The sequence below is a fragment of the Schistocerca americana genome, chromosome 9, assembly GCF_021461395.2.
Source record: "Schistocerca americana isolate TAMUIC-IGC-003095 chromosome 9, iqSchAmer2.1, whole genome shotgun sequence".
Lineage (NCBI taxonomy): Eukaryota > Metazoa > Arthropoda > Insecta > Orthoptera > Acrididae > Schistocerca > Schistocerca americana.
In genome coordinates this window covers 67,700,787-67,728,697 of record NC_060127.1, presented here as the reverse complement: position 1 = coordinate 67,728,697, position 27,911 = coordinate 67,700,787, and the positions used below count along the sequence as shown (strand labels likewise).

Sequence of the window (27,911 nt, the reverse complement as noted above, 5' to 3'; positions counted from 1 at the left end):
AAACGTGTCTTGTGCCCCTACCCCTGTTTTTGAAATATTTTGGAGAGGTAATGGCAGAATTATTAATTACGAGTTGCTTTGCACTGAGGGAACTCGAGTTGTCAAGATAGTTTAGTTAGGTCTCTAAACGTTTGAGGCTCGGGAAATTTAGGCTTCTATTCCATCTAGTAACTAATAATAAATATGTTCTGAAATACATGTAATTGAGCTTCTATGACGAGTTACATACTACTGACGAAGTACTACCTGCGTGCACTCCCCCCCCCCCCCCCCTCCTCCTTTTCTCTCTCTTTTTTAATAGGATTTTCGATGTTTACAGCACGCAAAATTTCGGCCTACGTCGCGTCTATCGGCATGTCAAGTAACAGTTTTTCTTAAGAAAAATAATCAGTGATCAAAGAATAGCAATTAATGGCACAACGGCTCATGAAACAGGAAACTGAATATAGCACACTTAATGAAGTACTATACTTTAGCACTAAAATGTAACGCAAAAACGACAAATTTAAAATTGGAATTAAAGTGTCCCGCGGGTGTTATGAGCGCTAGGACTAGTTATGGTTCAGAGATATACGGCACTATAGATGTTATAATCACGCCTCCTCCTACTTGCAGATAGCCGTGATATGACGCAAATCAAATTGTAATATGAATAATAGACACAATTATGTAAAAACAAAGGAGGAATGGGGAGGGGAATCAAAAGTATTGTGGATCGACGGGGGCCGACATCTACGTTGAAAACGTTTTTGATAACAATAAAAAGATTGAAGTTATGGGGTGACTGAACGATTTCTTGATGTCTTCTTTAATTGCCATGCAAAATCAGATTTTATAGAACTAGAGGTCTAACTAAACTCCAAAAAAAATTGAAGACTGCATCAGCGATATAAAAATATACCACAACGGGTTTCAGCAACTGTCTCCTAGTTTACTTCACGACACAAATTCATACAATTTTAAGCCAAAGAAATAGTTAGTAATTCTTTCCAGTCTAGTTTTAAACGATAATTACTCTGCGCGTACAGAGACACTAGAAAGGGGATTTATTATATTCATTAGATTAAGCGACGCTACGAATTGCATGGTTAACATCACTGCCTGGAAAAACAACAGTTTTCATCCTTCGTCTGAGAGTAGCGCTGTCAGCTAAACAATATCAACCTTTCGTACTACGTTCTCACTATGCACAGTAAATAATAAATTACGTCCATTCCACTATCTTCCATGCGATGCCCTACGCGCAGCGTGATGGCTGCAATGATTTATGTGTGCCATTTTGGTAACACTTCAAAGACTGTATCGGCATCTCCGTTGGAAAGTGACATCTTTGATACGATTTCCTTGGACTCGTTTCTCCGCAATTCTAAAATTGCAACATTTTTAAAAAAGAAATATAAAGCCCTGTGATAGTTTTAATGCCTCACTCATACACAAGAAAATAAAGCGAACTGTCCACGTGCATTTATGTTTTCTGAGATGACTGACATATGCCAAATGAATGCGCTTTCAGTGAAAGTCGCAACATTCTATTTGGTTTATTTGACAACCCCAAGCGAACAAATAAAACAGAATGGCGTAGAGTTTTTTTGAGCATTGCAAACAAATCGTGGTTGTGTTTCCGAAAAGTATCCTTAATGTTCATCCTAAATGAAATGAAATGATATTTTTAGGTCAGATTGTTGGACTGGAATATCAAAATACTGCACCCCTTAATTTATTTAGGGTGGTAAACAGATTTGTGAAGAACTTGCTGTGCGAAATTCAATGTATACGAGATGAGGTTAAATTTGGCGTTAAAGATTAATTAAATGTACTGAAAAGCGCGCGCTTTTCAATGAAATCCGGCAGATTTCTCGATTTAATTCGGTAAATAGTAGAAATATTCAGATACCGGACTTTTCTTTTTGTTTAAAGAAAAGGAGAGGCAATGGGTGTTGCATTTAAGAGCCGTACGTCTCCTGTTAAGTGTCAGTTACTGAAATCTTATTATGAAGGTGGAACAGAAATCCACGGGTGACCACATGGGTGCACGATGTACAGCGTCTATACGATGCCGGAGACTGTAAGTATAATTGTAGGGTACATAACACCACAAAGCCACACCTGATAATTTCTTGGTATAGGAGTGTATTTTGCTCACATGTCAGTCCGAAACATATGAAGTTAATCAGTTTTAGTGTTGTCTGTAATTTGTTAACAGTTCGCAGAGAGAGGCTGCATAACAACAAATGTACTAGTTTGATTTTGAGAGCGGGTTAGGCTACAAGATACAAAATGTTCATAAATGTAGGCTAGTGACGCCTGTTATCTTAAAAGTTGGAGGATGCAATGTACAGACCGTGAACCGGTGTAGGTTGATTGTATTTGATTTTATTTTCTTTGTTAAAGTGCGGTGCAGTTTTTCTTCGACAATCCTGCAAAAAAATATAGGTGCCTAATGTTAACAGATTCACAGTTACCATTATATTCATATTGCAGACTCTAAAAGTGGACCAAATATCTTGCGTTATCGTGATGTTCCCGACCTGCTGGTTAAACCAGTACCCCGTCCGTGAAAGTCAGCAAGGACAAAATAACTCAATGCCCCGAGTGACTGCGTTTGTGATAATTTTACAAACTGAATGTGAATATGAGAGAGTAACTAACAAAGAATTTTTAAGTATTAATTGGCAGTGCCAGTGTGTACATATGCGCAACTCTTGAATATTTATTTTTCTATATATTCACATAAGTCTTTCCATCTTCAGTATTTAGCAAATGTTGGGTGTTTTCAATTTTTTTTAGTATGTGCAATAGCAAACACATTACATTTGTAACTGATGGTGTGACTGACCAGACCATCCTAATTTTGCATGGATACTATAAGGCCTAAATAATTCCAGGATAATTCTGTAAGCGATGCTGTAGTCAGTTGCGTGCCATACCTGCATAAAATTTTGAGCAGATGCTTCACTCGATATTACTTTATATCTGAAGTCACCATAAATGAGAAATAAAACTTATATTCACTGTTAAACACCTCAAAGACAGCACCGTTTTACAGTTGGGAGAAAAAAAGAAGCTGACAATAGCATTTCCGTGATATAGCTAACTTAATACCTATGTAAGCACCTTGATACACTGGTCGACTATTATCTCCATGATAAGAATAGACATCTGAATGCACTAAACAATCACTCTTCTCATGCAGATACAGAGTTCAGTCCTAGAATCTGAATAACAACTGACTTTGTAGAAGGAGTGGTTAACATTTTTTCTTAAAGCAATGTGGATTTCCAGTATCATGCCATATGTCTAATTGTAGCTTGTTGAAGCTGTTCACATTAGCATATGCACAGAACTAACAATAGTGAGCTAGTTCAATGCCTGCATTAACATTATTAATATTGTAATTATTATTTACAATAAACATGAACGATAAAGTACTGCTTTTTATTTATTTATTTACATTTTTTGCATGTGGCCATGAAGCTGATGAATTTTACGAACATCATACGTTGGCTGCGTAATAAATAAGTATAAATAATACTTACTTATAGTAATGATACATATATTCATTCTATTATTCTTAATATATTACATGTTGTAACGGAAGTCTTGTAGCTAAGAATTCTGTATATGCATACTCTTATTTACAAAGAAAGCTTTTAACTCGCCATGCAACAACTTTGCTTTACTAGTTTTCAAAGTATTAGGCAGCTTGTTGGACCATATTTGCCTATTCATATTTTTAATTTTATCTGCTGCTTGATATAGTTATCCTTGTTTCTTGAATCATAATTGTGTGTATCACTGCAATTACTTACTTTGTTTAGACTAAACATAGATGTGTAACAAGTTTACACAAAAATAAGGAAGATATAGTTAAATATTTATGTTGGACAAATGATTCACAGCTTGACTCTCTTGCCTAGATCTAATTTCTCTTTTCTGTAATACCAGTGTCCCATTCAGTTGTAGATCTGCCCCACAGCCCAATAGCATAGTTAAGAAATTGATAAACTGTTCTGTAGTATACCACTTTTAAGAATTGGCATGTGCCAGATACAAGCCACTTCCGATTTCTTCACTTGTCTACAGAATCTGTGGTTTAACCAAAGAAAAGTTTTTGTCCAGAGGACACCAAGAAATAGAATTTTTCTGCGTTTGCTGACATAATGCCACATGTATCGTTTACTTCAGCCTGATGAGAGCTGGTTGCCTTAAATGTTAGTAGCTTTGATTTATGGGTGTTAGCATTTAGGACTTGATGTAGAAAATATTTAGGTACTTCCATCACACATATAGTTACAACTGACTGTAATACCTCTGTCTTTCACACAACATGAGGGAGGTATCGTCAGCATAGCTTACTAGATGTGAGTTGTAGTGTTATGTCATTGACATAAACCTAGAAGAAGAAGGAATCAGGAATTGATTCCTGCAACACCCCCAAATTATTGTGCCTGTCCCTGAACTACAGTATCTCGAGAAGATGGGACTCTGTGTTCTTGTAATGCTAAGAAGTTGTGACAGTATATATGTAGTTCTGTGTTCGTATCTTATCACATATGCCCCTGGCCTCCAGTTCTCTCTAACCAGAATTGTGAATAACCAGTCTTATAGTAAAATCAAACAGTGAAAAGTTTAGGATGTAATTATGACGTAGGTGAGATGTTGAGTTGGGGGGAGGGGGGGAGGAGAAGGGAAAAAAAAAAAAACTGCTCAGCATCTAAGATCTCAGGCAAAAGGCCTTCTTCTAAAATAGACAAAACACAAACATTCACAAAAGCACAGCTTGCACCTGCATACACACGAGCACTGTCTCTGACCACAGAAACCATGCTATGAGCTACAGCACATGGCGTGAGAGGCAGGCTGGGTGGAGGGGGTAATGAGGAGGCTAGAGCATGAAGGGGGAGGGATAGCAAGGTAGTGGTGGGGAACAGTGAAGTGCTACTTGTGGAAGCAGGCATGGACAAGATGGGGAGAGGTTAGAGCAGCTAGGTGCAATCAGGAGGTTAGGCAACGGGCCAGGGTGGGGGAACTGGAAAATAAGTACAGGAGGGGGAAAGTGACTGTGAGTGTGTGCCAGAGAAGAAGGCTGTATAGTGCTGGAGTGAGAGCAGGGAAGGAGATAAGTGGGTGAATGACAGGGACTAATGTAGGTTGAGGCTGGGGGAGGGGGGGGGGGAGGGGAGGGAGGTGCTATGGGAACATAGGATATATTGCAGCAAGAGTTCCCACTCTCACAATTCAGTCAAGTTGGTGGTGATGAGCAGGATCCAGATGGCACAGGCTATGAATTAGTTTTTGAAGTGAAGAACATTGTGTTGGGCAGTATGCTCAGCAGCTGTGTAGTCCACCTGTTTCTTGTGCACAGTTTGATGGTGGCCATCCCATATGGACAGACAGCTTGTTGGTTGTCGTGCTGACATAGAAAGTGCTACAGTGGTTGCAGCTTAGTTTGTAGATTATTTCACTGTTTCACAGATAGCCCTGCCTTCCATAGGATAGGTTATGCTTGTGACGGGACTGGAGCAGGTGGTAATGGGAAGATGTGTGGCATAGGTCTTGCATATGGGGTAGAAGCCATGAGGCAAGGGGTTTGGATCAGGGATGGATTAGGAATGCACAAGGCTATTGCTTATGTTCAGTGGGTGATGGAATACCACAGTGGGAAGGTTGGGAAGGATTGTGTATAGGGAATTCTTCATTTCAGGGAATGATGAGAGGTAGCTGAGACACTGGTAGAGAATGTGACTCAGTTGTTCCAGGCCTGGGTGGTAATGCATCACTAGGGATGTGCTCCTCTGTGGCCAAATGGTGACTCAGGAGGTGGTGGGTACAGGAGATCTGTTTGTGTACAAGATTGGGAGGGTAATTGCAGTGTGAAGGCCTTGGTGACATCCTTGGTATATTTTGAGAGGGCTGCCTGGCACTACAGATGCAACGGCCACAGACAGCCAATCTGTAAGGAAGGGAGTTCTTGGTGTGGAATGGGTGGCAGCTGTCAAAGTGGAGATGTTTCTGGTGGTTGGTAGGTTTGATATGGACAGAGGTACTGATGTAGCTATTTTTGATGTTGAAGTCGACATCGTGGAAGGTGTTTTGCTGAGTTGAGGATGAGCAGGTGAAGCAAATGGGGGACAAGGTGTTGAGGTTCTGGAGATCTGTGAATAGGGTGTCCTCTCCCTCAGTCGAGATCACGAAAATGTCATAACTGAACCTGAAACAGGTGACGGACTTTTGATTCTTGGTGGCTAGGAAGGATTTCTCTAGATGGCCCATGACTAGATTGGCACATGATAGTGCTGAGTGGCTGCCCGTTGCCATACCATGGATTTGTTTGTAGGTGATGCCTTCAACTCTCTATATGGGTGAGGATATAGTTGTTCATGGCGACCAGGAAGGAGGTTGTATGTTTGGAATCGGTTGGGTGTTGGGAAAGATAGTGTTCAGTAGCGACAAGGCCATGAGCATTAAGGATGTTAGTGTAAAAGGAGAGTGACAAGCAGGGTGCTGTGTGGTAAAGTAACAGGAACTGTGGAGAGTTGATGGAGGAAATGGTTCGGCTGCCTCTTACCGTGCCCTGAAATGAGAATACCCTACCCACTATCCGTCCCTTTCCTCACACCAAATCTACGCAGTATCCTTGCCCGTCCCCACTCCACCGCTGCTCCCAGCCCTTGCATCATAGCTCATTTCCTGTAATAAACCTAGATACAAGATCTGTCTCATACATCCTCCCACCACCAACTACTCCAGTCTTGTCACAAGCATCACCAATCCCACCAAAGACAGCTATCTGTAAAAGCAGTGACGTGATCTATGAAGTAAGCTGGAGCCACTGTGCTACTTTCCTTGGGGGCATGGCAACCAACAAGCTGTCTGTTTTACCCCCAGGTGGCTCACCACACTTTGGCGGATTTGAGCTTGGCTACCAGAGGGCTCCAGCCTTTGTAGCGTTTTTTTTCCCTTCCGTGCTGCATGTCTATCCTCTTGCTATTCTTTTTGCTTCTTTTGGGGAACATGTCTGGGATGTTATTGTCAATGTTCTGCATTGTCTGTCGCTGACGTAAGAACAGTCTCACCTTTGTTTTTCACTCCCTTTTCCTTTGTTTGTTTCCCTTCTCCTCTCATTCCTCCACTTCGGCGTTTGAGATTTCTCTTTTTCTTCTTCCTCCCCATGTGCTCCTGAAGACCGGCCCACGCATCTGATGCATAACAGGTGACTGGGAACGCGTAATTTCCAGCCCCTGGTCGACAGGTAGGGTTCGCACATACCCCCTGGCACAGGCCAGGCCGAGAGAGGTGTGATTTCCTGATGTGCAACCTTCCCAAATTATCAAGTGGTCCCTCTGTCAGGTGTTCGGGAGGTGTGGACAATCACCTAAGGCAGGTGCGCCCCTTTGTGAAGGGGGCCCGCAGTTGGAAGGTGCGTGCCATTGGTGATGCTGGCAGTCGTGGAGGATTTTCTCACAATGAGTCAAACATCTTCCGAATAAATGTCTACGAAACGTAAACGTAATGAGGCTAATGATTTAAGACTCTCCCCACTGCACCATGGTTCCTCGTGGTCTTATGTACGGAAGACAGTCAGTCCTTCGCCATGGTAAATCCATTTATTATTCAGAAAGGTGTTGATGCAATTGCTGGCCCTGTGTAATCCTTCTCTCATTTACGGAATGTGCTTTGTTTTGGAGACTACTTCTGATTCTCAAGCACAACAACTGCTTGCCTCCTCGCTTCTCCGCGGCTACCCTGTTCATGTCGAGGCCCATAGAACTTTGAATTCTTCCCGTGTAATTTACACCAGGCTGCTCCACAGTCTAACCGATGCCGAAATCCAATCTGACCTCTCTCATCAGGGTGGTGTTGCCATCCATTGTGTAATGGAAAAGGTAGATTCCTCCTTAGTGCCCACCTGCACTCATTTTCTCACCTTTGATATAGTGGTGCGTACATCAAAGATCAAAGCAGGCTATGAAATCATCACCAGCTTTACATTCCAAACCTGATGCGCTGCTACCATTGTCATCGTTTCAACCACACTAGAATGTCTTGTTGACACCCAGCCAAATGTGTAACCTGTGGTAGGGATGTGCACGAGGGTGACTGTCCGCTTCCTTCTCCCCACTGTATCAACTGCAATGGTGGCCATGCTGCCTCCTCTCGGGATTGTCCCATGTGTCTTGATGAGTGGGCTGTTCAACAGATCTGGGTAGAGGAAAAAGTGTCTTACCAAGTTGCTCGCCAATTACTGGCTAGTCGCAAACCTTGTGTTCTCCCATCTGGCACCTATAGTTCTGTTCTTGCTACCGCTCGCTCCATGAAGGACATGGCCACGCAGACATGCGACCTCAAATTCAGCTCTGAGGTTGTGAAATCGCCCAGTGGCAAGGCAGCATCACCATACCCCCATCCAGCTGTGCTACAAGCCGTCAAACTCTCGCCTCAAGGGGTGAGGCCATCAGTTACACAACCGATAGGCTGGAATGGACAGAAGGAGTATTCCCATGGAGACTTCCTATGCCCCTCCAGCCACCAACACCCGCGTCTTCCTCTAACTGGAAAGGCTCGAAGAAGTCCACCAAAGGCAAACGGTCTTCCCCTTTGCCAACTCGAAGATCCTCTTTGACGGTGTTGCCACGTGATACCTTAGCCCGGCCGGGCCCTGTGTTGCTGGTGTGCACCACCAACCGTTTTTCAGCATTGGACTCCACAGACCAACTGTACAAGCAAGCCACTGCTTCTGTGGACCCCATGGAGCAGGATCCTCCTGCTTCTGTACCCCGTAGTAGCGACTCTTCACGGGCTGTCACTCAGCAGCCGCTGAGGTGACATCCCTACATCTCTTCCTCACCATGACTCTCCTCCAATGGAATGTTTGTGGATTTACAGCTGCTTTTAGTATCGCAGTGTCCCATTTTACTGTGCCTTCAGGAAACAAAATTGCACCCTCACGACTGCTTTGAGCTTTCACATTTGTTACTGATTCGTTTTGACCTTCCCCCTGAGCTCAGCATTCCATCTCATGGTGGCGTCATGCTGCTTATACGGGATGACATTCATAGTCAACCCATCTCCCGGACTACCCATCTTAAAGCTGTTGCAGTTCGTCTTTTCCTTTTCCACCTGACTTTTTCCCTCTGTACCATTTATGTCATTCGATGCCACCAGGGCAGATTTTCTTCAGCTTATTGGGCAGCTACCTCCCCCATTTTTGCTACTCGGTGACTTTAATGTGCATCATCCCCTTTGGAGTTCTCCAAGGACCTGTTGGAGAGGGGGCCTCTTAGCTGATCATCTTAACCAACTTAACCTCTTCTGCCTTAACACGGGAGCACCCACTTTCCTTTCCAAGTTCTCATACACCTATTCCCATTTGGACCTATCCTTCTACACAGCCCAGCTCATCTATCGTCTTGAGTGGTTTGTTCTTCCTGAAATGTACTTGAGTGACCATTTCTTCTTTGCTGACTCCTACCCGATCCCCATGCACGCTAAAATTGAAGCTTATTAAGGCTGACTGGCAGCTTTACTCCTCCCTGGTGACATTCAAAGGACAAGATTTTCCCATTTGGGATGACAAGTTGCAGAACGTTCCATTCCTTGCACTTCCTCTTTACCACATTGTGTCCCAATCCCTCGGTGGACTAAGGCATGCCACGACACATTTTGCGCAGGGTGACATGTTCTACGCATTTTTAACCATTAACCTACAACCGCAAACTGCATTAATTATAAACAGATGTGTGTGAACTGTTGTTGCATTCTTCGGGATAGCAAAAGAGCTAGCTAGATTTCATTCACTAGTTCTTTCAACAATTCCACCCCATCCTCTGTTATGTGGGCCAGCCTCTGACAGCTCTGTGGGATCAAGATCCATTCCCCAATTTCCGGCCTGACAGTAGCAGACAGTGTCATCATGGACCCTATTGCTGTCTCCAACACCTTGGGCCACCATTTTGTGGAAGTTTCGAGCTCTTCCCACTATCACCCTGCCTTCCTCCATCAGAAACGAGCAGAGGAGGCTTGGCCGATACCATTCTCTTCTCTGAATCGCGAGTGCTACAATGCCACCATTACTATGAGGGAGCTAGATCATGCTCTCAGTTCACCCCGATCCTCTGCCCCAGGGCCAGATGCCATCCACGTTCAGATGTTGCAGCACCTTTCTCTTGCTGGCAAGCACTTTCTGCTTAACACGTACAAACACATATGGGAAGAGGGCACATTTCCCGGCACTGGTGTGAAGCTACTGTCATACCCATACATAAGGCCAGTAAGGACAAACATTTTCCTTCTAGCTACCGCCCCATCTCTCTTACCAGCTGCGTTTGCAAGGTGATGGAACGTATGATTCATGCTCGGCTGGTATGGTGACTGGAGTCTCGCGATTTACTGATGAATGCACAGTGTGGATTTCGATCATGGTGCTCTGTAGTTGACCATCTTGTTACATTGTCCATCCATGTCATGAATGGTTTTGTGAAGAAATCTGGAGAAGGCCTACGACACCTGCTGGAGAAGTGGTATCCTCCGTACTCTTTACACGTGGGGCTCCTGTGGCTGCCTGCCCTGTTTCCCTCAGGAATTTCTAAAAGACCAAGTTTTCAAGGTGCGTGTGGTTTGTGCTTTGTCAGACACCTTTATCCATGAAAATGGTGTGCCTCAGGGTTCCATCCTGAGCGTCGTTCTCTTTGCTGTCGCCATTAACCCTATAATGGCCTGTCTCCCACCGGGCATCTCCGGATCCCTTTTTGTGGACAATTTTGCCATCTATTGCCGTTCTCCATGGACCTGTCTCACTGAGTGGCGTCTTCACCGATGTCTTGATCGTCTTTACTCCTGGAGCATCGACAATGGCTTTCGTTTTTCCACTGACAAAACAACCTGTATGAATTTCTGGCGACGCAATTGGTTTCTTCCACCATCTTTACATCTTTGGCCTGTTGCCCTTATGTTAGTTGAAACTACAAAATTCCTGGGGCTCGTGCTCGATAGGAAACTCTGTTGGTCCTCTCGTGTGTCTTACCTGGCAGCCTGCCGTACACGGTTCCTCAATGTCCTACGTGTCGTCAATGGTACTTCCTGGGGTACCGGTCGAACTATCCTCCTCCATTTGTACTGGTCCCTTGTCCGTTCAAAACTCGACTGTGGTTGCTTCGTTTGTGTGTCTTCATGTCTGTCCCTCTTATGCCATCTCAGCAGTATCCACCATCGTGGCATCCGTTTGGCCACGGGTGCCTTTTACACTAGCCAGGTGACAGTCTGTATGCTAAAGCTGCTCAACTACCAATGTCCCACCGCCATGACTTTATCCTCAGCAGGTATGCATGCCGTTTGTCTGCCTTGTGGGGCCAATCGTCCTATGCCTTCTTCTTTGATTATTCCTTTCATCCCCAGTATGGGGCACGTCCCTCTTTTCTGTTACCTCCTGGAGTCTGCTTTCGGCACTTGTTACGGCAGCTTAACTTCACACTACCTGCGCCTTTCCCGGTGGATGTGAACCCTTCACCACCTTGGTTTTGTGAAGCGGCCTATGTTAAACTTGGCCTTCATTTGCTTCCTAAGGACACCACTCCAGGCTCGCTCTATCGCCTTCAGTTTCACGACCTTCTCATGGAACTTCACGGTCGTACCTTTGTGTACACTGATGGCTCTCGGCCTGACCGTGGGTTGGGTGTGCCTTCATCATTGGTGCCCGTTCCTTTCCGTATTGGCTTCCGGCACACTGCCGAGTATTTACAGCCGAGCTCTTCGCAACTTTCAACAAATTTGAATCAACTTTACTGTTTCTCTGTTGGGTCCATTTCTGTAGTAAGGGTCACGAGAGATGGGTGCTTCCCACACTGTGGGAGATTCTGACTGCTACAAGATGCACAAACTAGTTCTGGAAACATTTTTTCACTCCGACGTCAGTACCTCGAGAACACAGTCGTAGAATAATTCATCTGATGCTTGAGATAACAGCCACTGTCTGCACATTTTTTGTTTGAAGGGAAGAAAAGGAACTCTTTAGGTGATAATCAGGTGAATACATGCACTGAGGCAGTATTTCCACATTTTCCTCCACCAGAGTTGGCCTGTGGGCAACAGGCTGTGCAGTAATCGTCAAAGTCACAAACATTGTGATATGACTTCACTTTTAGTGGTGCTCTGGATCTCACCTTGCTGTGCTGTGAGGAAGAAACCTGAAAATGTGTTCAGCACTCTGGCACCTCATGTCTGACATTTGTTTACAGTATCAATTGAAAGGACCTGTTAGCACTTGTTTTAAATAGATCACACAGTTAATAAAGCGATTTGTAAGAAACATACTTAATGTAAGTATTAATTTTTATATGTCGGCAATGAAAAGTCCAGGATGGAATGTAGCAATATTATGAAAAAGATAGTTGCTACTCATGATATAGCGGCAGTGCTGAGTGACAGATAGGCACTAGAAAAAGACTGTCAGAAATTGAGCTTTTGGCCAACAAGGCCTTTGTCAAAAAACACACACACACACACACACACACACACACACACACACACACACACACACACACACGAAGAAGAAGAAGAAACTGCAGCCTCTGGCTGCTGAGGCCACTCAGCATCTCTGCTATGTGGCTAGTAGCAACCGTCCTTTTCATGTTGTTGTTGTTGTTGTTGTTGTTATTGTGGTCTTCAGTCCTGAGACTGGTTTGGTGCAGCTGTCCATGCTACCCTATCCTCTGCAAGCTTCTTCATCTCCCAGTACTTACTGCAACCTACATCCTTCTGAATCTGCTTAGTGTATTTATCTCTTGGTCTCCCTCTACGATTTTTACCCTCCACGCTGCCCTCCAATGCTAAATTTGTGATCCCTTGATGCCTCAGAACATGTCCTACTAACCAGTCCCTTCTTTTTGTCAAGTTGTGCCACAAACTCCTCTTCTCCCCAATTCTATTCATACTTCATCATTAGTTATGTGATCTACCCATCTAATCTTCAGCATTCTTCTATAGCACCACATTTCGAAAGCTTCTATTCTCTTCTTGTCCAAACTATTTATCGTCCATGTTTCACTTCCATACATGGCTACACTCCATACAAATACTTTCAGAAACGACTTCCTGGCATTTAAATCTATACTCGATGTTAACAAATTTCTCTACTTCAAAAACACTTTTCTTGCCATTGCCAGTCTACATTTTATATCATCTCTACTTCGACCATCATCAGTTATCTTGCTCCCCAAATAGCAAAACTTTCCTTGCCATTGCCAGTCTACATTTTATATCATCTCCACTTCGACCATCATCAGTTATTTTGCTCCCCAAATAGCAAAACTCCTTTACTACTTTAAGTGTCTCATTTCCTAATCTAATTCCCTCACCATCACCCGACTTAATTCGACTACATTCCATTATCCTCATTTTGCTTTTGTTGATGTTCATCTTATACCCTCCTTTCAAGACACTGTCCATTCCGTTCAACTGCTCTTCCAAGTCCTTTCCTGTCTCTGATAGAATTACAATGTCTTCGGCGAACCTCAAAGTTTTTATTTCTTCTCCATGGATTTTAATACCTACTCTGAATTTTTCTTTTGTTTCCTTTACTGCTTGCTCAATACACAGATTGAATAACATCGGGGATAGGCTACAACCCTGTCTCACTCCCTTCCCAACCACCGCTTCCCTTTCATGCCCCTCGACTCTTATAACTGCCATCTGGTTTCTATGCAAATTGCAAATAGCCTTTTGCTCCCTGTATTTTACCCCTGCCACCTTCAGAATTTGAAACAGAGTATTTCAGTCAACATTTTCAAAAGCTTTCTCCAAGTCTACAAATGCTAGAAACGTAGGTTTGCCTTTCCTTAATCTAGCTTCTAATATAAGTCGTAAGGTCAGTATTGCCTCATGTGTTCCAACATTTCTACGGAATCCAAACTGATCTTCACCAAGGTCGGCTTCTACTAGTTTTTCCATTTGTCTGTAAAGAATTCATGTTAGTATTTTGCAGCTGTGACTTATTAAACTGATAGTTCGATAATTTTCACATCTGTCAACACCTGCTTTCTTTGGGATTGGAATTATTATATTCTTCTTGAAGTCTGAGGGTATTTCGCCTGTCTCATACATCTTGCTCACTAGATGGTAGAGTTTTGTGAGGCCTGGCTCTCCCAAGGCTGTCAGTAGTTCTAATGGGATGTTGTCTATTCCCGGGGCGTTGTTTCGACTTAGGTCTTTCAGTGCTACTCTTGATAACGACGTCCTCTTGAGTAGTCCCCGCCCGGAGATCCGAATGGGGGACTATTTTACCTCCGGAATATTTTACCCAAGAGGACACCATCATCATTTAACCATACAGTAAAGCTGCTTTCATAATACTGTTAATTTTGTATGTATATGATAGCACACTTTGTGTCAGCCTTGTAGGTTCAGTAACAAGCAAATTGTCGCAGTATTAGACTCTAAAGTCCTTACAACTTGTTGCCAACCTGTTTATTATATTGTCACTTCTTCTACGTACAGAATAGCGAGTGCGCCATGTGTTGCGTTCAATAGACTGGTGAAGAGAAGGAAAAGAAGTGTGACTTGTGTTTTCATTTTACAGACTGATGAAGAGATCCTCAAGAATGGGCACGGTGAAGACTTCAACACCGAAGATGAGGAAGAGGAGGATAATGAGCACAATAGTAATGGTGAGACAAATCTTTGATTGATTTGAAAACTCTATACAACAGCTGAGCAACTGAAATTAATTCTGAAATTACATGTAGTAATCCATATTCCTGTACAAGTTAGGTTCAGTCTGTCAGCTGTGATGCTCTCGCACTTCCGTCACCATTTTGAAGTTACAGTACAACTGATGAATGGCTGCTGTCTTGTTTGAACTGGCATTGTTCTGTGTACATCAGTCTGAGCACCACTACCTTTACCTCGTTAAGGAGTCCTTCAAATAATTTTCAACTGTAAACTAACTTTATAAATTACAATACTTCCTGATATAACTTTCTCATACCATCTTCAAATGAAATGCTCGTGTATTTCTACCGTGTCAGTAGACACCATCTTAAATTAATACGTGTGTCACAAATGAGATATAATGCACCAGTTTTTTTTTTTAAATGGAGAGCTGACAACTTGCAGAAAGCAGTGCGTAGAGTAACGGCTGTTCTTTGATGAGAAAGAATCTGTTGCTTTATTTGTAAGTGTTTGTTTGAAATTAAATCTGGCAAGCTTCAAATTCACTTTGACTATTTGGTAGAATCCTTCAATAAAAAATTCTGTATCTCTTCACAGTGTTATGTATCAGATGGGAAATTCACTTGAGAAAAGCTACAAAACCACGGAGAGACGTTGTTTGCTTTTAGGTGCCCAGATTCCAATACTGCTGATAAGACATTAAAAAACGGTAACCATAGATTTTAGAATTGATAGTTCCTCTTGCACAGAGTATAAAGGCACAGGCCGCAGTAAGTCGGAAAGGAGTGATAGCTCTCTCCGACCCCAGGATGAGAGCGATCCACTTGGTTGTGAGGATGAAGGGAGGGGAGATGAAGACAAAGGTAAAGGGGGAGGAGGGAGGGAGAGACAGGAGAGAGAGAGAGGGACCTCGAAAGTATAGAATACACAGAATCGTGTTGGAATCACTATTAAAATATTAAATTTGCTTGTGCTTTTTCTTTCTTTCTTAGTATGGCCTTTCTAATTTCAGTTCTAATTTTTCATTGTTTCTTTCGTTTCGACAGTTGACAAATATTGTGACACAGAGCAAGACTATAAAATGGTATTAATTTGTTTGGGTTGCTACCAGTCTTAGAGCGGCACGTGATGCAAATGTACACTAACACTGTTGTTGTGCTGTGCCGAGTTTTGTTTTGTTTGTCATTAATACTTCGTGTTGTGGCCACTTTGGTGTACAGACAAGGTGCTAAACTCAGTGCCGCCTGCTGACACAGTCGGGAGTGGAGGAAAGCTGTTGATCCCAGTCAAGTCCCTTTAGTTTGTGTCATTTCAGCTAGCCCAATCACCACGTTCATATTAGGATTTGGAAAGTTCCTCATGTGGATAACATTGGAAGTTCACTGAGGCTTTTTGCGGATGATGCTCTAGTATATCGAGAGGTTGTAACAATGGAAAATTGTAGTGAAATGCAGGAGGATCTGCGACAAATTGACACATGGTGCAGGGAATGGCAATTGAATCTCAATGTACAAGTGTATTGTGCTGCGAATACATAGAAAGAAAGATCCTTGATCATTTAGCTACAAAATAGCAGGTCAGCAACTGGAACCAGTTAATTCCATAAATTATCTGGGAGTAGGCATTAGGAGTGATTTAAAATGGAATGATCATATAAAGTTGGTCGTTGGTAAAGCAGATTCCAGACTGAGATTCATTGGAAGAAACCAAAGGAAATGCAATCCGAAAACAAAGGAAGTAGGTTACAGTACACTTGTTTGCCCACTGCTTGAATACTGCTCACCAGTGTGGGGTCCGTACCAGATAGGGTTGATAGAAGAGATAGAGAAAATCAAACGGAGAGAAGCGTGCTTCGTTACAGGATCATTTAGTAATCGCGACCGAGCAAGGTGGCGCAGTGGTTAGACACTGGACTCGCATTCGGGAGGACGACGGTTCAATCCCGCGTCCGGCCATCCTGATTTAGGTTTTCCGTGATTTCCCTAAATCTCTCCAGGCAAATGCCGGGATGGTTCCTTTCAAAGGGCACGGCCGACTTCCTTCCCCTTCCTTCCCTAATCCGATGAGACCGATGACCTCGCTGTCTGGTCTCCTTCCCCAAAAACAACAACAACAACAGTAATCGCGAAAGCGTTACGGAGATGATAGATAAACTCCAGTGGAAGACTCTGCAAGAGAGATGCTCAGTAGCTTGGTACGGGCTTTTGTTGAAGTTTCGAGAACATACCTTCACTGAGGAGTCAAGCAGTATATTGCTCCCTCCTACGTATCTCTCGCGAAGAGACCATGAGGATAAAATCAGAGAGATTAGAGCCCACACACAGGCATACCAACAATCTTTCTTTTCACAAACAATACGAGACTGTAATAGAAGGGAGATTCGATAGAGGTACTCAAAGTACCCTCAGGTGGCTTGCGGAGTATGAATGCAGATGTAGATGTAGATGTAAATGTGTACATATGTCTAAAAAATGCATTTGTACCTCCATTTGGAGATTTGTCTGAGCTGACCAACATAATATTCCTTTCACAGAAAACTTCTGCACCAAGTTCAGTTTATTATGAACTTGTGCCTGCCTTTGGAAATCTAATTGAATCTTTAACAAATACGCTAGCAGCTCAATGTTTTTATATACTTTTGCCTATAATGTTTGCACTAACATAACTACTTGGGAAAAATTCAGTTTGATCAGCTGTTAACCAGTGTTCTCTTTTCAAAACTGCAAAAAGTAACAAGAGTAGCTTCTTCCTGATGCAGTGACTGTTTGCATGCAACAGACTAACTTATTTTTACTATGATTCCTTTTCTGTGTGTTGGCAGTCCTGCTCTTAAACTTGACTTTGTCTGGGGGCACTCTCTTAATGTTGAGTTTTTATACAAGGGATTGCTTTGTCATGCTTGTCACAACTACTGGGATGAGTAGTACTGGTCAAACAGGTAATGTTTTGTGTTGTTTTGGTCACTTGTTTGTGCAGAACATCTCGGAGCCCCTAGCCAACAATTCAAGAATAAATTTCATCTGAATGTGAATGGCTCTGCAATCCATTAGATACAATCATAGCAGAACACTTGTCAACAGGGGGAGAGGAGGATCTAATAGAACTCTCAAGTGATAACGTTTTGAAATGAATTTAAATTGAAATCTCTTGAAAAGTTTTGGGTACAGATACATAATGAATACACCAGTTTAGCAAGAGGGGTAGTGGACGTGTTTGCATCAACTTACTTGTTTGAGTCAGTGTTTTCCGCAATGGCGTTAATCGAGACGAGACATCAGTCTCGACTGCAGCTGAAAGGGGATCTGAGGGTTTCCATTTCAAAGATTCAACTGAGACTGGATCTGCTTTCTTTGCAGACTCAAGAACACACATCACAGTAAATGTGCAAATATCAGAAAATTTCCAAATTTTGTACCATGTGCATGTTTACTCTTGTTAATTTTCTGTTTGGATGATCAGTTTGAATACAACAGTTTCAAAATGGGCATTTAAATGTTGACTATTGTTCTACAATCCAGAAAAAAAGTAATGAAATATACATATTTTGCTCAGTTCCAAGAACTTCACATGCAGCCATAGATAATCATAAACTGGTTCTAATTGTTAGTTATCATTACCTTTGGATAATATAAATGTAGATAATTTTAAAGAATGTTGATCTCTGATATGCTTGATGGGCACACTCTAAATACTATTGTTGTTGTATCCAGTTGTTGCAATAATTGGACAGAAGTAAGCAGATATGGTGGCCTGTTTTTATGCCAAGTGTTGAAGAAGGAAAGAAAAATAGGGGGTTTGGGAGGTAGGGGAATAACATATGTTTCAGAAGAGTGTGTGACAGAAAAAGTTTGAGCACCTGGTCTAGGTCAAAGGCCTGTTCTGTCTTCAAAGCATTCAACTTACTTTTTCTTTGCCTCCTTGCGGATCTTGTTTCTATAGGTCTGAAATTCAAGCCTTGTTTTGGTAGTCTCAAATCTGCTTTTCTTTGTCACTCTTAGTCGTCACTTCTCAGTCTATTTAAAATCGTGCAGTCCTTCACTCCTTGTAGAAATATCATTTCTCCCACTTGAATTCCACTTTCTTGCTTAGTAGTTGTTGTCCAAGTTTCACTTTCAAACGGCAATGTGCAGGTAGCGATTACCTCGTAAAACTTTATAATTGTGTCTTTCCTAACTTCATTTCTCAGTGTTCTGTTGATTGTTCTGCATATTAGTTTTTTTCATTTTCAAGACACAAGACTATATCGAGGAGACTATAAACTACAGTCTCTAAATACTTTGTCAGGTTGGACAAGAAAATATTTTCACTTTGTAACTGTAAATTTTTCTCACAGATACATCATGAATTTCTATGTTTGTGGCAATCTTTCTTGGGAAAAATATCTGCATGCCTGTCCTTCGTATTCTAATGTGCTATACTGGTTATTTAATTTATTCTGGTGTAACTGTTTATTCTTAAATAAATACATGTAATCTGGACTTCTTACTCACTGCCTAACTTTCCAACTTTGAATATATTTTTGTTCTGCATCCTACTGTGATTACTCGAAAATCTGAAGTAGTATAGGATTCCTTGAATGTTTTGTAAAATATACTTATTTATATCAAAAAATTAATTCAGTTGAGAAAACTGCAAAATTGGCAACACATACAGGTTCAGAGCTCTGTTGAACACTATCGTATTGATGGTGGTGCCAAACGTACTATTTTCCTTCAGCTCAGGCTGTTCCGATGGTGCCCCACGGGGTGAGGATACTCATGGCTGCCCCTCCTCACAGTTGTAGGCAGGTGCAGGTAGCACAGGCTACGTCTGCATACGTACTCCACGAGCCACCGTACGGTGCAGGGTGGAAGATATCTGTCACCAGTACTAGTTAGTGTACTACTAGCAAATGGAGTGGGTATGGGTCATAATTTCTCTTATGTTATTCTTGCTGTCATTCGTGAAATGTATGTTGACAGCAGTAGAATCATTATGCAATCAGCTGCAAGTACCAGTTCCATAGATTTGTTCAATAATGTTTCAAAAAAATAATGGCATCTTCCCTCAACAAGCTGCCATTCATCATGCCAAATAAAAAGTCTGTCTAAATATCTTTCTATCATCACTAGACAACACACTTTCCCGTACATGACAGCATCATCAGCAAACTATCACAGGTTACAAGTTGGTTTGTTCATTACGCAAATAGAGAACGAGTAGTCCTATTACACTTCCTTGTGGCAATCCTGTCGATACCCTCATCTCTGACAGATATTCGTCGTCCTGGACAGTGTGCTTACTGGGTGCTATTACTTCAGAACTCTCTCAAGCCACTCACATATCTGAGAATCTATTTCACACGATCGGATCTTCTCTGACAGTCTGCACCGGTGCACTGTGTTAGCACTGTCGTATTGACAGTGGTGCAGAATGGGCTCTGACACTGTAATGTGGGTGGTCTGAAGCTGCTCCACGGGGCAGGGTGGGACTGTCCGTCAGAGGGATCTATTGGATGAATCCTGCTCATGCTCGAGCTTGTTAGGTACCTGTGTGCTTACGGTTGTGTTTACTCCCCTCGCATCAGCTGTTCGAAAGTCCGCCTGGCTAATTCCGACGGGGTACGTGAGGTAGAATGGCTTACTGGACGCGGCATCATGAGGGCAAAGGATGAGCTGAGGACGATCATGTCTAGAGAGTGAAACTGGTAACAAAGCAAATAACACACAGTGTGTGGTGATTTATCTTTCCAGAATTATACATTCTTAATTACACACAGTGCAGAGTGTTTCACTCTCTCCATGCCGCACAGCCTGATTTATATTTCTTCTTTCAGAAGAGCATTCAAACAAGAGGTGGCAGCTGATATGAGCCATTACAAATCGCGAGATGAGTGAGCAATAATATAAAGATTGATAAGAAACAGGGGGACAAAATGTACTGACCCACAGACGTGGAGCAAGAATGGGCTGCACTAGATTGGGCGGCAGTGTCCCCAGAACGAGTTTTCACTCTGCAGAAAAGTATGCACCAATTCAAAACTTACTGGCAGATTAAAACTGCATGCCAGACCGAGATTTGATCTTGCCTGCACCTCTTGTGGACAAACGCTCTGCAGGATCAGAGTCCTGTAACAGATCACAGTTTTAATCTCCCAGGAAGTTTCAAACTGCTGCACACTCTGCTGCTATCATGGTACATATGGTACAGACCACTCCAGAAGTGCCACACATATCCCTATGTATTCTTACCGATGAATGATAGTCATGAATGGAAAAATTATAAAATAGGTTATTACATGGTACAGGAGAGGGCAACTGTAGTGTGTGTTAACTGTTTTATTTGCACGTGGAGAGCTGTACCGAGGTATGTCCCATGTTCTCGAAACAGGACAGTAATGCAGTAAGCTTGCAACAGCAAGTATACAAATATTTGAACTCGTGGCTTCTCTGACCTGTATCTTTATTGATTGGTCACTCCAAACTAATCGTTCTGTGTGTGAAGCAAGTAGTGGTTTAGAGTTGGACATTCTGATCGGAGATTTGATGTTATCTGGAGGTAGTTGTACACAATTGGCAGATAACATAAGGAATATATTTAAGTGAAAAATCTTCTGTATGATTATTCAAGAAAAACAGAAATTTTTGTATTACATTTCCTTCTGACAGGAAGAGAGCATTGAGGAGCTGAAGTCTAGAACTGCCAGATCTGGGATAAAAGTCAAGTAAAATAAGAAGAAAGTAAAGTGAATATGTATCTCCAACAAATCGAGTAAGTGTGACTCGATTGATACCCTACACAGCGGAGTGAAAATTCATTCTGTAAACAATCCTCAAGGCTTGTACGAGTCCTAGTTCTGCAAGTATGTAGGAGAACTTGGGTGAAGCATTGACAGTAGGAGATGAGATTTGGCCATTGTGTCGGGTAACTCCATTGGAAAGGCAAGGGTTCTTGGTAATAGTATTAAAAAACCTTTGATGTGACATGATGTTAACATTCTGTCATTTACCGGTTTCGATCGTGGACCATCTTGACAGTGGAAAAAGATCTGTTGTGACAACTTCACACATTAAATGTGCTGTTTAACAAGGAAAGTATACACAATTGAAAGTATACACAAATGTAAGAAAATTGTTTAAGCCTGTATTAAGGCATTATCACTTTTCTTACATTTTCATGTCAGCAGTGGTGTATACTTTCGTAGTTAAATAGCATGTGTGCTATGTCAAGTTGTCACAATAGATATTTTTCCACTGAGAAGGTGGTCCATGATCAAAACTAGTAGTGAATAAATATATTAGAAGACAACACAGTGTGTATCATGCATTACTTCAAAAGCATTTTTTTTAACTTTATTTGGCTAGAGATATTATGTGTGTCCTTTTATCTGTGTGTCTGCCGTCTGTACTCCAGTCATTTTGGTACGATCTAATTTCAGGTATTACAGCAGAAGCGAATGGCTGGTGTGCTCGCCAAGGTAATGTAGATGGTAACAGGGTTATACTTGTGGGTCGGATCGACCCCATGGAGCATGTGGAACCTGTGTATGGAACGGACGAGGACATCGAAGGAGACAACGACGACGATGATGAAGACAATGACGACAGTGGCGACAGCCCGGCCGTAGACCGTGATGGTTGTGGCAGCGACTGCTCCCACGGTCGGTCCGAGGAGATCGCGGCTGAAAGTGATGGCAGTGTCCTCGATGCATGGTCAGTTTTGTGTAAACTATGTTTCATTTTCCAACAAAATTAAGTATTAGCTTGAACTACATCTCCCTCGATACTCAGTTGCAAGAATGTCTTCAAGACTCAGAGTGATATTGCTATTCAGTTTGTAAGGGAAGGTAACTGCAGAATACTGCCAGAATGTTGTGCAACATTTTATAAAGCTGACTCTCAAAGAGCTGTGATAGCCTTCAGAATGTCAGTTTTGATACTGGGGTGTTTTCTTATGTATAACTATATATTGTTGGTATTGCTAAAAATTGTTAGTAATTATATTTCTACATCAGTTTTGATCATATTGTCCATACGATTTTTTATGACTGGGAGTAAGGCGGATTGAGCAAACATTAACACACATACACAGTTTTGCAGGTCTAATATCCAGAGGAATACATGCAGTTTTGCAATGAAAAGTAGATTTTAGTGTCGCTTTCAGAGACTGTCTTTTGCAAAAAATTGTCACCATGTATAATTTTGTGTTACACAACAACTTGTGTTAAAGAACAGAAGTGTTCTCTCTGTGCTTTGTCTCCTTAGCCACTTTTGTCTCTAGTATAACACGTTACACTCAGCTGGCAGAACCAATGTCTTATCATCATTGTATCTTTAACAGTGGATGTAGCAATTATCTTCCTTCACCTCAGAGAAACACCAAACTGCAAAATGTGGACAAAGGTTGCTGGACATACCATTAAGCATGTTTTGTGTGAAGTCTGGTTTTGTGTCAGAGAATGTAAAGGGTACAGTGTGGAAACTTCCTTATTTGAAATGAGTGCCACACAGTGGTCATCACTCTTTATTACGGTATTTTAATTGCACTTGTGCAACGCTTGAGATAGGACCGCGTGTTCGCTCTGGGAACTTACGTTTTTTGAAAGCTGTTCGGTCATCGCAACCCGGCACGCATTTGGAGAACAGTTTGATATTGCGCCTGGAGGTCATATTCCTGATTGAAAATTTATTGTAATGTGTGTGTGTTAGTCAAAATTGGCATTATTGGCCCACGACAATGATAGGTCAGTTACAATCACTTTGGAACATTATGTCATGACGACTGAGGAGTTTTTTATTCCCAAACTTGAGGAAATGGTTGTTGTTGATGTCTGGTTTCGACAAGACAGTGCCATGACATGAATGTTGATGACACTCTTATGCAAACATTTCCCCGACCATCTCATCACTTTCAGGGGGGTCTGCGGTGGCTAGCGTGCTCATCAAATTGAGCCCCCTGCGACTTTTTCTTAGGAGTATATCTTAAGCCCTTGGTGTATACCAGTTTCCATGGACAATCTGTGGAACAATATTCGTGCTGCTGTTGTTAACATAGTGACATGCTGGGGAAAGTGGACTGAAACTTTTCAGATTTCGACTCTCTAAATGCAATGAGTAGAATGGAGACCACCTTCAAGATATCATTTACAAAACTAAATGAATTGAAACTTTAAATATGCTTCTAAGTAAAGAAAAATTATTAAATAAGTTACTATACGGTACAATATACACACATTGTGTATATGAATTGTTTCATGTACATTTTGGTGGGACAACAAGTACTTACCTTCAGGAGGCGAAATTTCAGTACTGGTAATAGATGGATTAAAAGTGAAAAAGCTTTTTGATAAAGTGGTAATTCTTGCTCGTCTCGCTGTAATTTTGTTCACAGCTTTCAAATTTCTTCTCGGTTTCCTTTAATGTTTGCTCAGTGTACAGCTTAACCCTTTCAGACCCTCTGGCTACAATTGTGTACATTAATATTTAGTGTGTTTAGATGCAACAGAAATATTTTTAATCTATGGAAACCTCATGTACACATCTGCAAATGTTCAAGCTTTTCATAATGCAGTAGTTCTCCCACCTATTGGGCGTCACTGGAAAAAGTATCAACAAGTGAATGTAGCAGTGCACAGCAGCTTGTAACTGCCAGAATTGACGGAACTTGTTGGTTAGCTATACTACACCATATAATTGAATATTATCATTATATTATTATTATTATTATTATTATTCTGCATGGTGATTATTGAATTAACGGTTTATTTGTTACAACCATGAACATTTTAAATTTATTTATTGTAGTCCATAAAAAGAAGCCAAATTTTCAAAGTATGTATTGAAAACAGGTATACATTTGTATAAATCATGCATCCAAAATCATTAAAAAGTCACCTATGAGCATTAGAGCATAAAGAAAAATTTTCCTTTCTCCAGAAAAAAGTCTCATCTGGAAGGACTTGACAGCACAAGGTATAAGCTGCAGCTCTGTTTTACTCCCTTCTCGACCACTACATCGTATCATGTCATTTGACTCTTATAACTGCCGGCTGGCGACTGTACAAGTTATAGGTAGGTGTGCTCCCTGTCCTTTATCCATGATATCTTGAGAATTTCAAAAGGTGCATTCCTGTGAACACTGCCAAAAGTTTTCTCTAAGTCTACAAATGCTATATGTGTGGATTTGCCGTTTTCCAACATGTCTTCCTAGATAGTTCATAGGTTAATATTGCCTCCTGCCTTTGTATGCTTCCCAGGAACCTAAACTGATCATCTCCAATGTCGGCTTCCATTGACTGTGCCATTCTTCTTTAGACAACTGACATTAATAATTCGTAACCACGACTTATTAAGAAGGAAGTAAGTTCTAGGTTTCCACCTAGCCGGACAGCTGTGTATGTTGAATCACCACTTCTGGGATGGGGAGATGAACTGCCTCCAGACTGAATCTGACCAGTGAATTAATGACTAGGGACGATGTGCAAACAGTGTGGAAGTGATATGTTTGAACGATTTACCACATACCACTGCGTAAATACTGGGCTGGCATCCACGTCTCACATCAGTTACACTATACGTACACTTATAGAAAACTTTCACCCACTTTCACATGAATATCGCTACTCAGGTACATGTATTCTGTTCCGGAGTGTAACAGGATGATGACAAGAAGAGCACCCGACTCCTTAAACTGACCTCACCAAATTAATTAACAACTATGCTGACCTTGTGCTGATGTGGGACAAAGGTACAAGAAAAAGCAGAAGTAAGGCAAACAGAATTCGAACTCAGATTAGGGAATGACAGTCTTGACATTTGGCTCAAAAAATTTAGGGAAACTACAGAAACTGAAGTCTGGGGACTGGACAGGGATTTGAACCACCGCCCTCCTTTATACGAGTCCTATGTCAGACCATCACACTGAGTGAAGCGAGGTGGTGCAGTGGTTAGCACACCGAACTCGCATTCAGGAGGATGACGGTTCAATCCCGCGTCCAACCATGATGATTTAGGTTTTCCGTGATTTCCCTTAATCGCTTCGGGCAAATGCTGGGATGGTACCTTTGAAAGGGCATGGCCGACTTCCTTCCCTAATCCAATGAGACCAATGACCTCGCTGTTTGGTCTCTTCCCCAAACAACCCAACCCAACCCTCACAGCACCACCTAAGACACCTCGCTCAACACTTGACTCGTTAAACTTGCGGGTCAGTTGTACTCTCATCTCGGTGCATCTGGTTTCTTTGGTGTTTGGATTAAGATTCGTTTTTGAGGTATGAGGGTATTTTGACTGCCTCAGATATTCTGCATGTCAATATATCATGTGTAGGTGATACCCCACAGCTCTTAGGTATTTGAAGAAAGTGATATTCTTACTCTGCCAACAACTGTTGTCAGACTAATCATTCTTTGCCATGTTCCAGTGTTGTGGTCACCTTTAGACATGACAAAATTATTTACGAGAGCCTGCATGACTTCACTTTTATTGTGTTGTCAGATAAAGTGAATTGCCTGCCATCAGCAATAAAATAATTTTACTATTGCCTGTGTAATATATTTTATTATTGAAGGCAGTGGCATAGGATAGCATTTATTTTATTCAACACAACAGTAAAAATGTTACCGTACAGGGTACAGGCTGTTGTAAATAGCTTTAAAATACTTGAAGGTGACCGGAAGACCAAAACCGAAGGTGGGCGGAGAATTATTTTGACAGTAACTGCTGAAGTTCGAAAATACCTTTTCTCTACATATTATAGTGTTACATTTTAGCTTGCCATCGAGCCCAGCTGCAGTGCAGTAACATTAAATGGGCAAATGGAGTTGGATACCCTTTATTGCATTATCTTCTTTGGTTCTGAGTGGTTTCTAGTGACCTAGTCTCTTCACTCATTATCACAGGTATTCCTTAGGTTCTCTTGGGATAAAGCTAACAGTAGGAGAAAACTCCTCCTCATAAAAAAATTTGTTTTCATTATATAGTCTCTCTCTCTCTCTCTCTCTCTCTCTCTCTCTCTCTCTCTCTCTCTCTCTTTCTTTTCAAAAAGAGACGGAAACATCAAGCGATTTTGTGACTTTGCTGCTCCGAAGACGTGCTGTAGATCATATGTTGCAAATGACATTTATTGCTGAATTTTGGCTTATACAAATTGTATTAACAATTATTGGCTTTGCCTGTATCTTTGTAAGAAGAATATGTAAGAATTTATAACTCAGAATGTTCACCTCCCACCTTTGGTTCAAATTGCTTAAATCGCTGCAATATTATTTCACTGGACATATAAGTCTGGTTAAAATCAATTCTCTGGAATAGTTTAATTTACTCCATTCACCCTACTTTAGTAAAGGCACTACTTAAAACATTGCTCAGCTCATCAGGAACGTGCTACTCAGAAAAAGTTTGGCACACTACAGAATCAGGTGGAAAGGTTTTGTCGTGATTGGTCCACCTGAGATCTCAGTAATGCTGCTAGTCACAGTATCGTATCTCCCATCTCTTAATCAACTTTGTCTTCCCTTTCCATCTTCAACTTCTTCTTTTTTTGCGTAGCCTTTCTACATATCCCTTCTACCTATCAGCCTGCCTTAGCTAGAACACGGATAATGAACGAACAGCATCTTGTGACAGCTTTACAATCTTCAAATCCCTTAGGGCAGGCTGCTCCAGCTCGTTGGCTCCGTTGTGAGCTGCTGAGCGCTCCCTGCTCCAGGGAGCCATGTCGCTGGCTGTGACCATTCAAGTGGGCCAGCACGTGGCATGGCTGGCTGAGGCTGGCGGCAAGGCAAGCTGCATCTTACAAGATCGACAACCTCATACTCTTAGCTGTTAAGCCTTGGTGACATGCTACACCAGGAAATACGATGTTCAGGAAATAAATAAGAAACAACTGTTTTATAACAAATTGCACACTAAATTTATTGGGCCTTTGTAGCTTGACATCTTTTCATTACAAGATCAGAAATATCAGGCGTCAAAGTGTTCGCAGTGTCAATGCGGAGGATGGCCTTCATTGTTGCATCCTGAAGAAACGATCGTTCCTTACTTTTTACTCTTTTCTTTGCTGAGAAAAGCTGCTCACAACAATACGTAGATTCAAACATGCACATGATCTGAGCGGCATTGTTGTGAAGCTTGGGAAATGTTTTTTGCTGTAATGAATGATACCATCGGGACAAATCCAACATGTTGTAGTACCTCTCTTTCAACAAAGTTGAATTTTGCAAATCAATAATCTCCGATTGAAGTGATGATGACAGGTCATCAGGGTAA

The 27,911-nt window shown here is 41.8% G+C and overlaps 1 protein-coding gene across 1 annotated transcript in view; it reads left to right on the top strand.

Moving 5' to 3' along the window:
• The first annotated feature begins 1,930 nt into the window (after positions 1–1,930).
• The window catches only part of LOC124550651 (zinc finger protein 628-like), a 110,524-nt gene continuing 84,543 nt past the window's right edge, over positions 1,931–27,911 (top strand). The window contains exons 1-3 of the mRNA XM_047125375.1: positions 1,931–2,065; positions 14,573–14,660; positions 22,082–22,355. Of these exons, the coding sequence (XP_046981331.1) occupies positions 2,036–2,065; positions 14,573–14,660; positions 22,082–22,355 (392 nt within the window). The 5' untranslated portion in view covers positions 1,931–2,035. The remainder of the gene's footprint in view (positions 2,066–14,572; positions 14,661–22,081; positions 22,356–27,911) is intronic.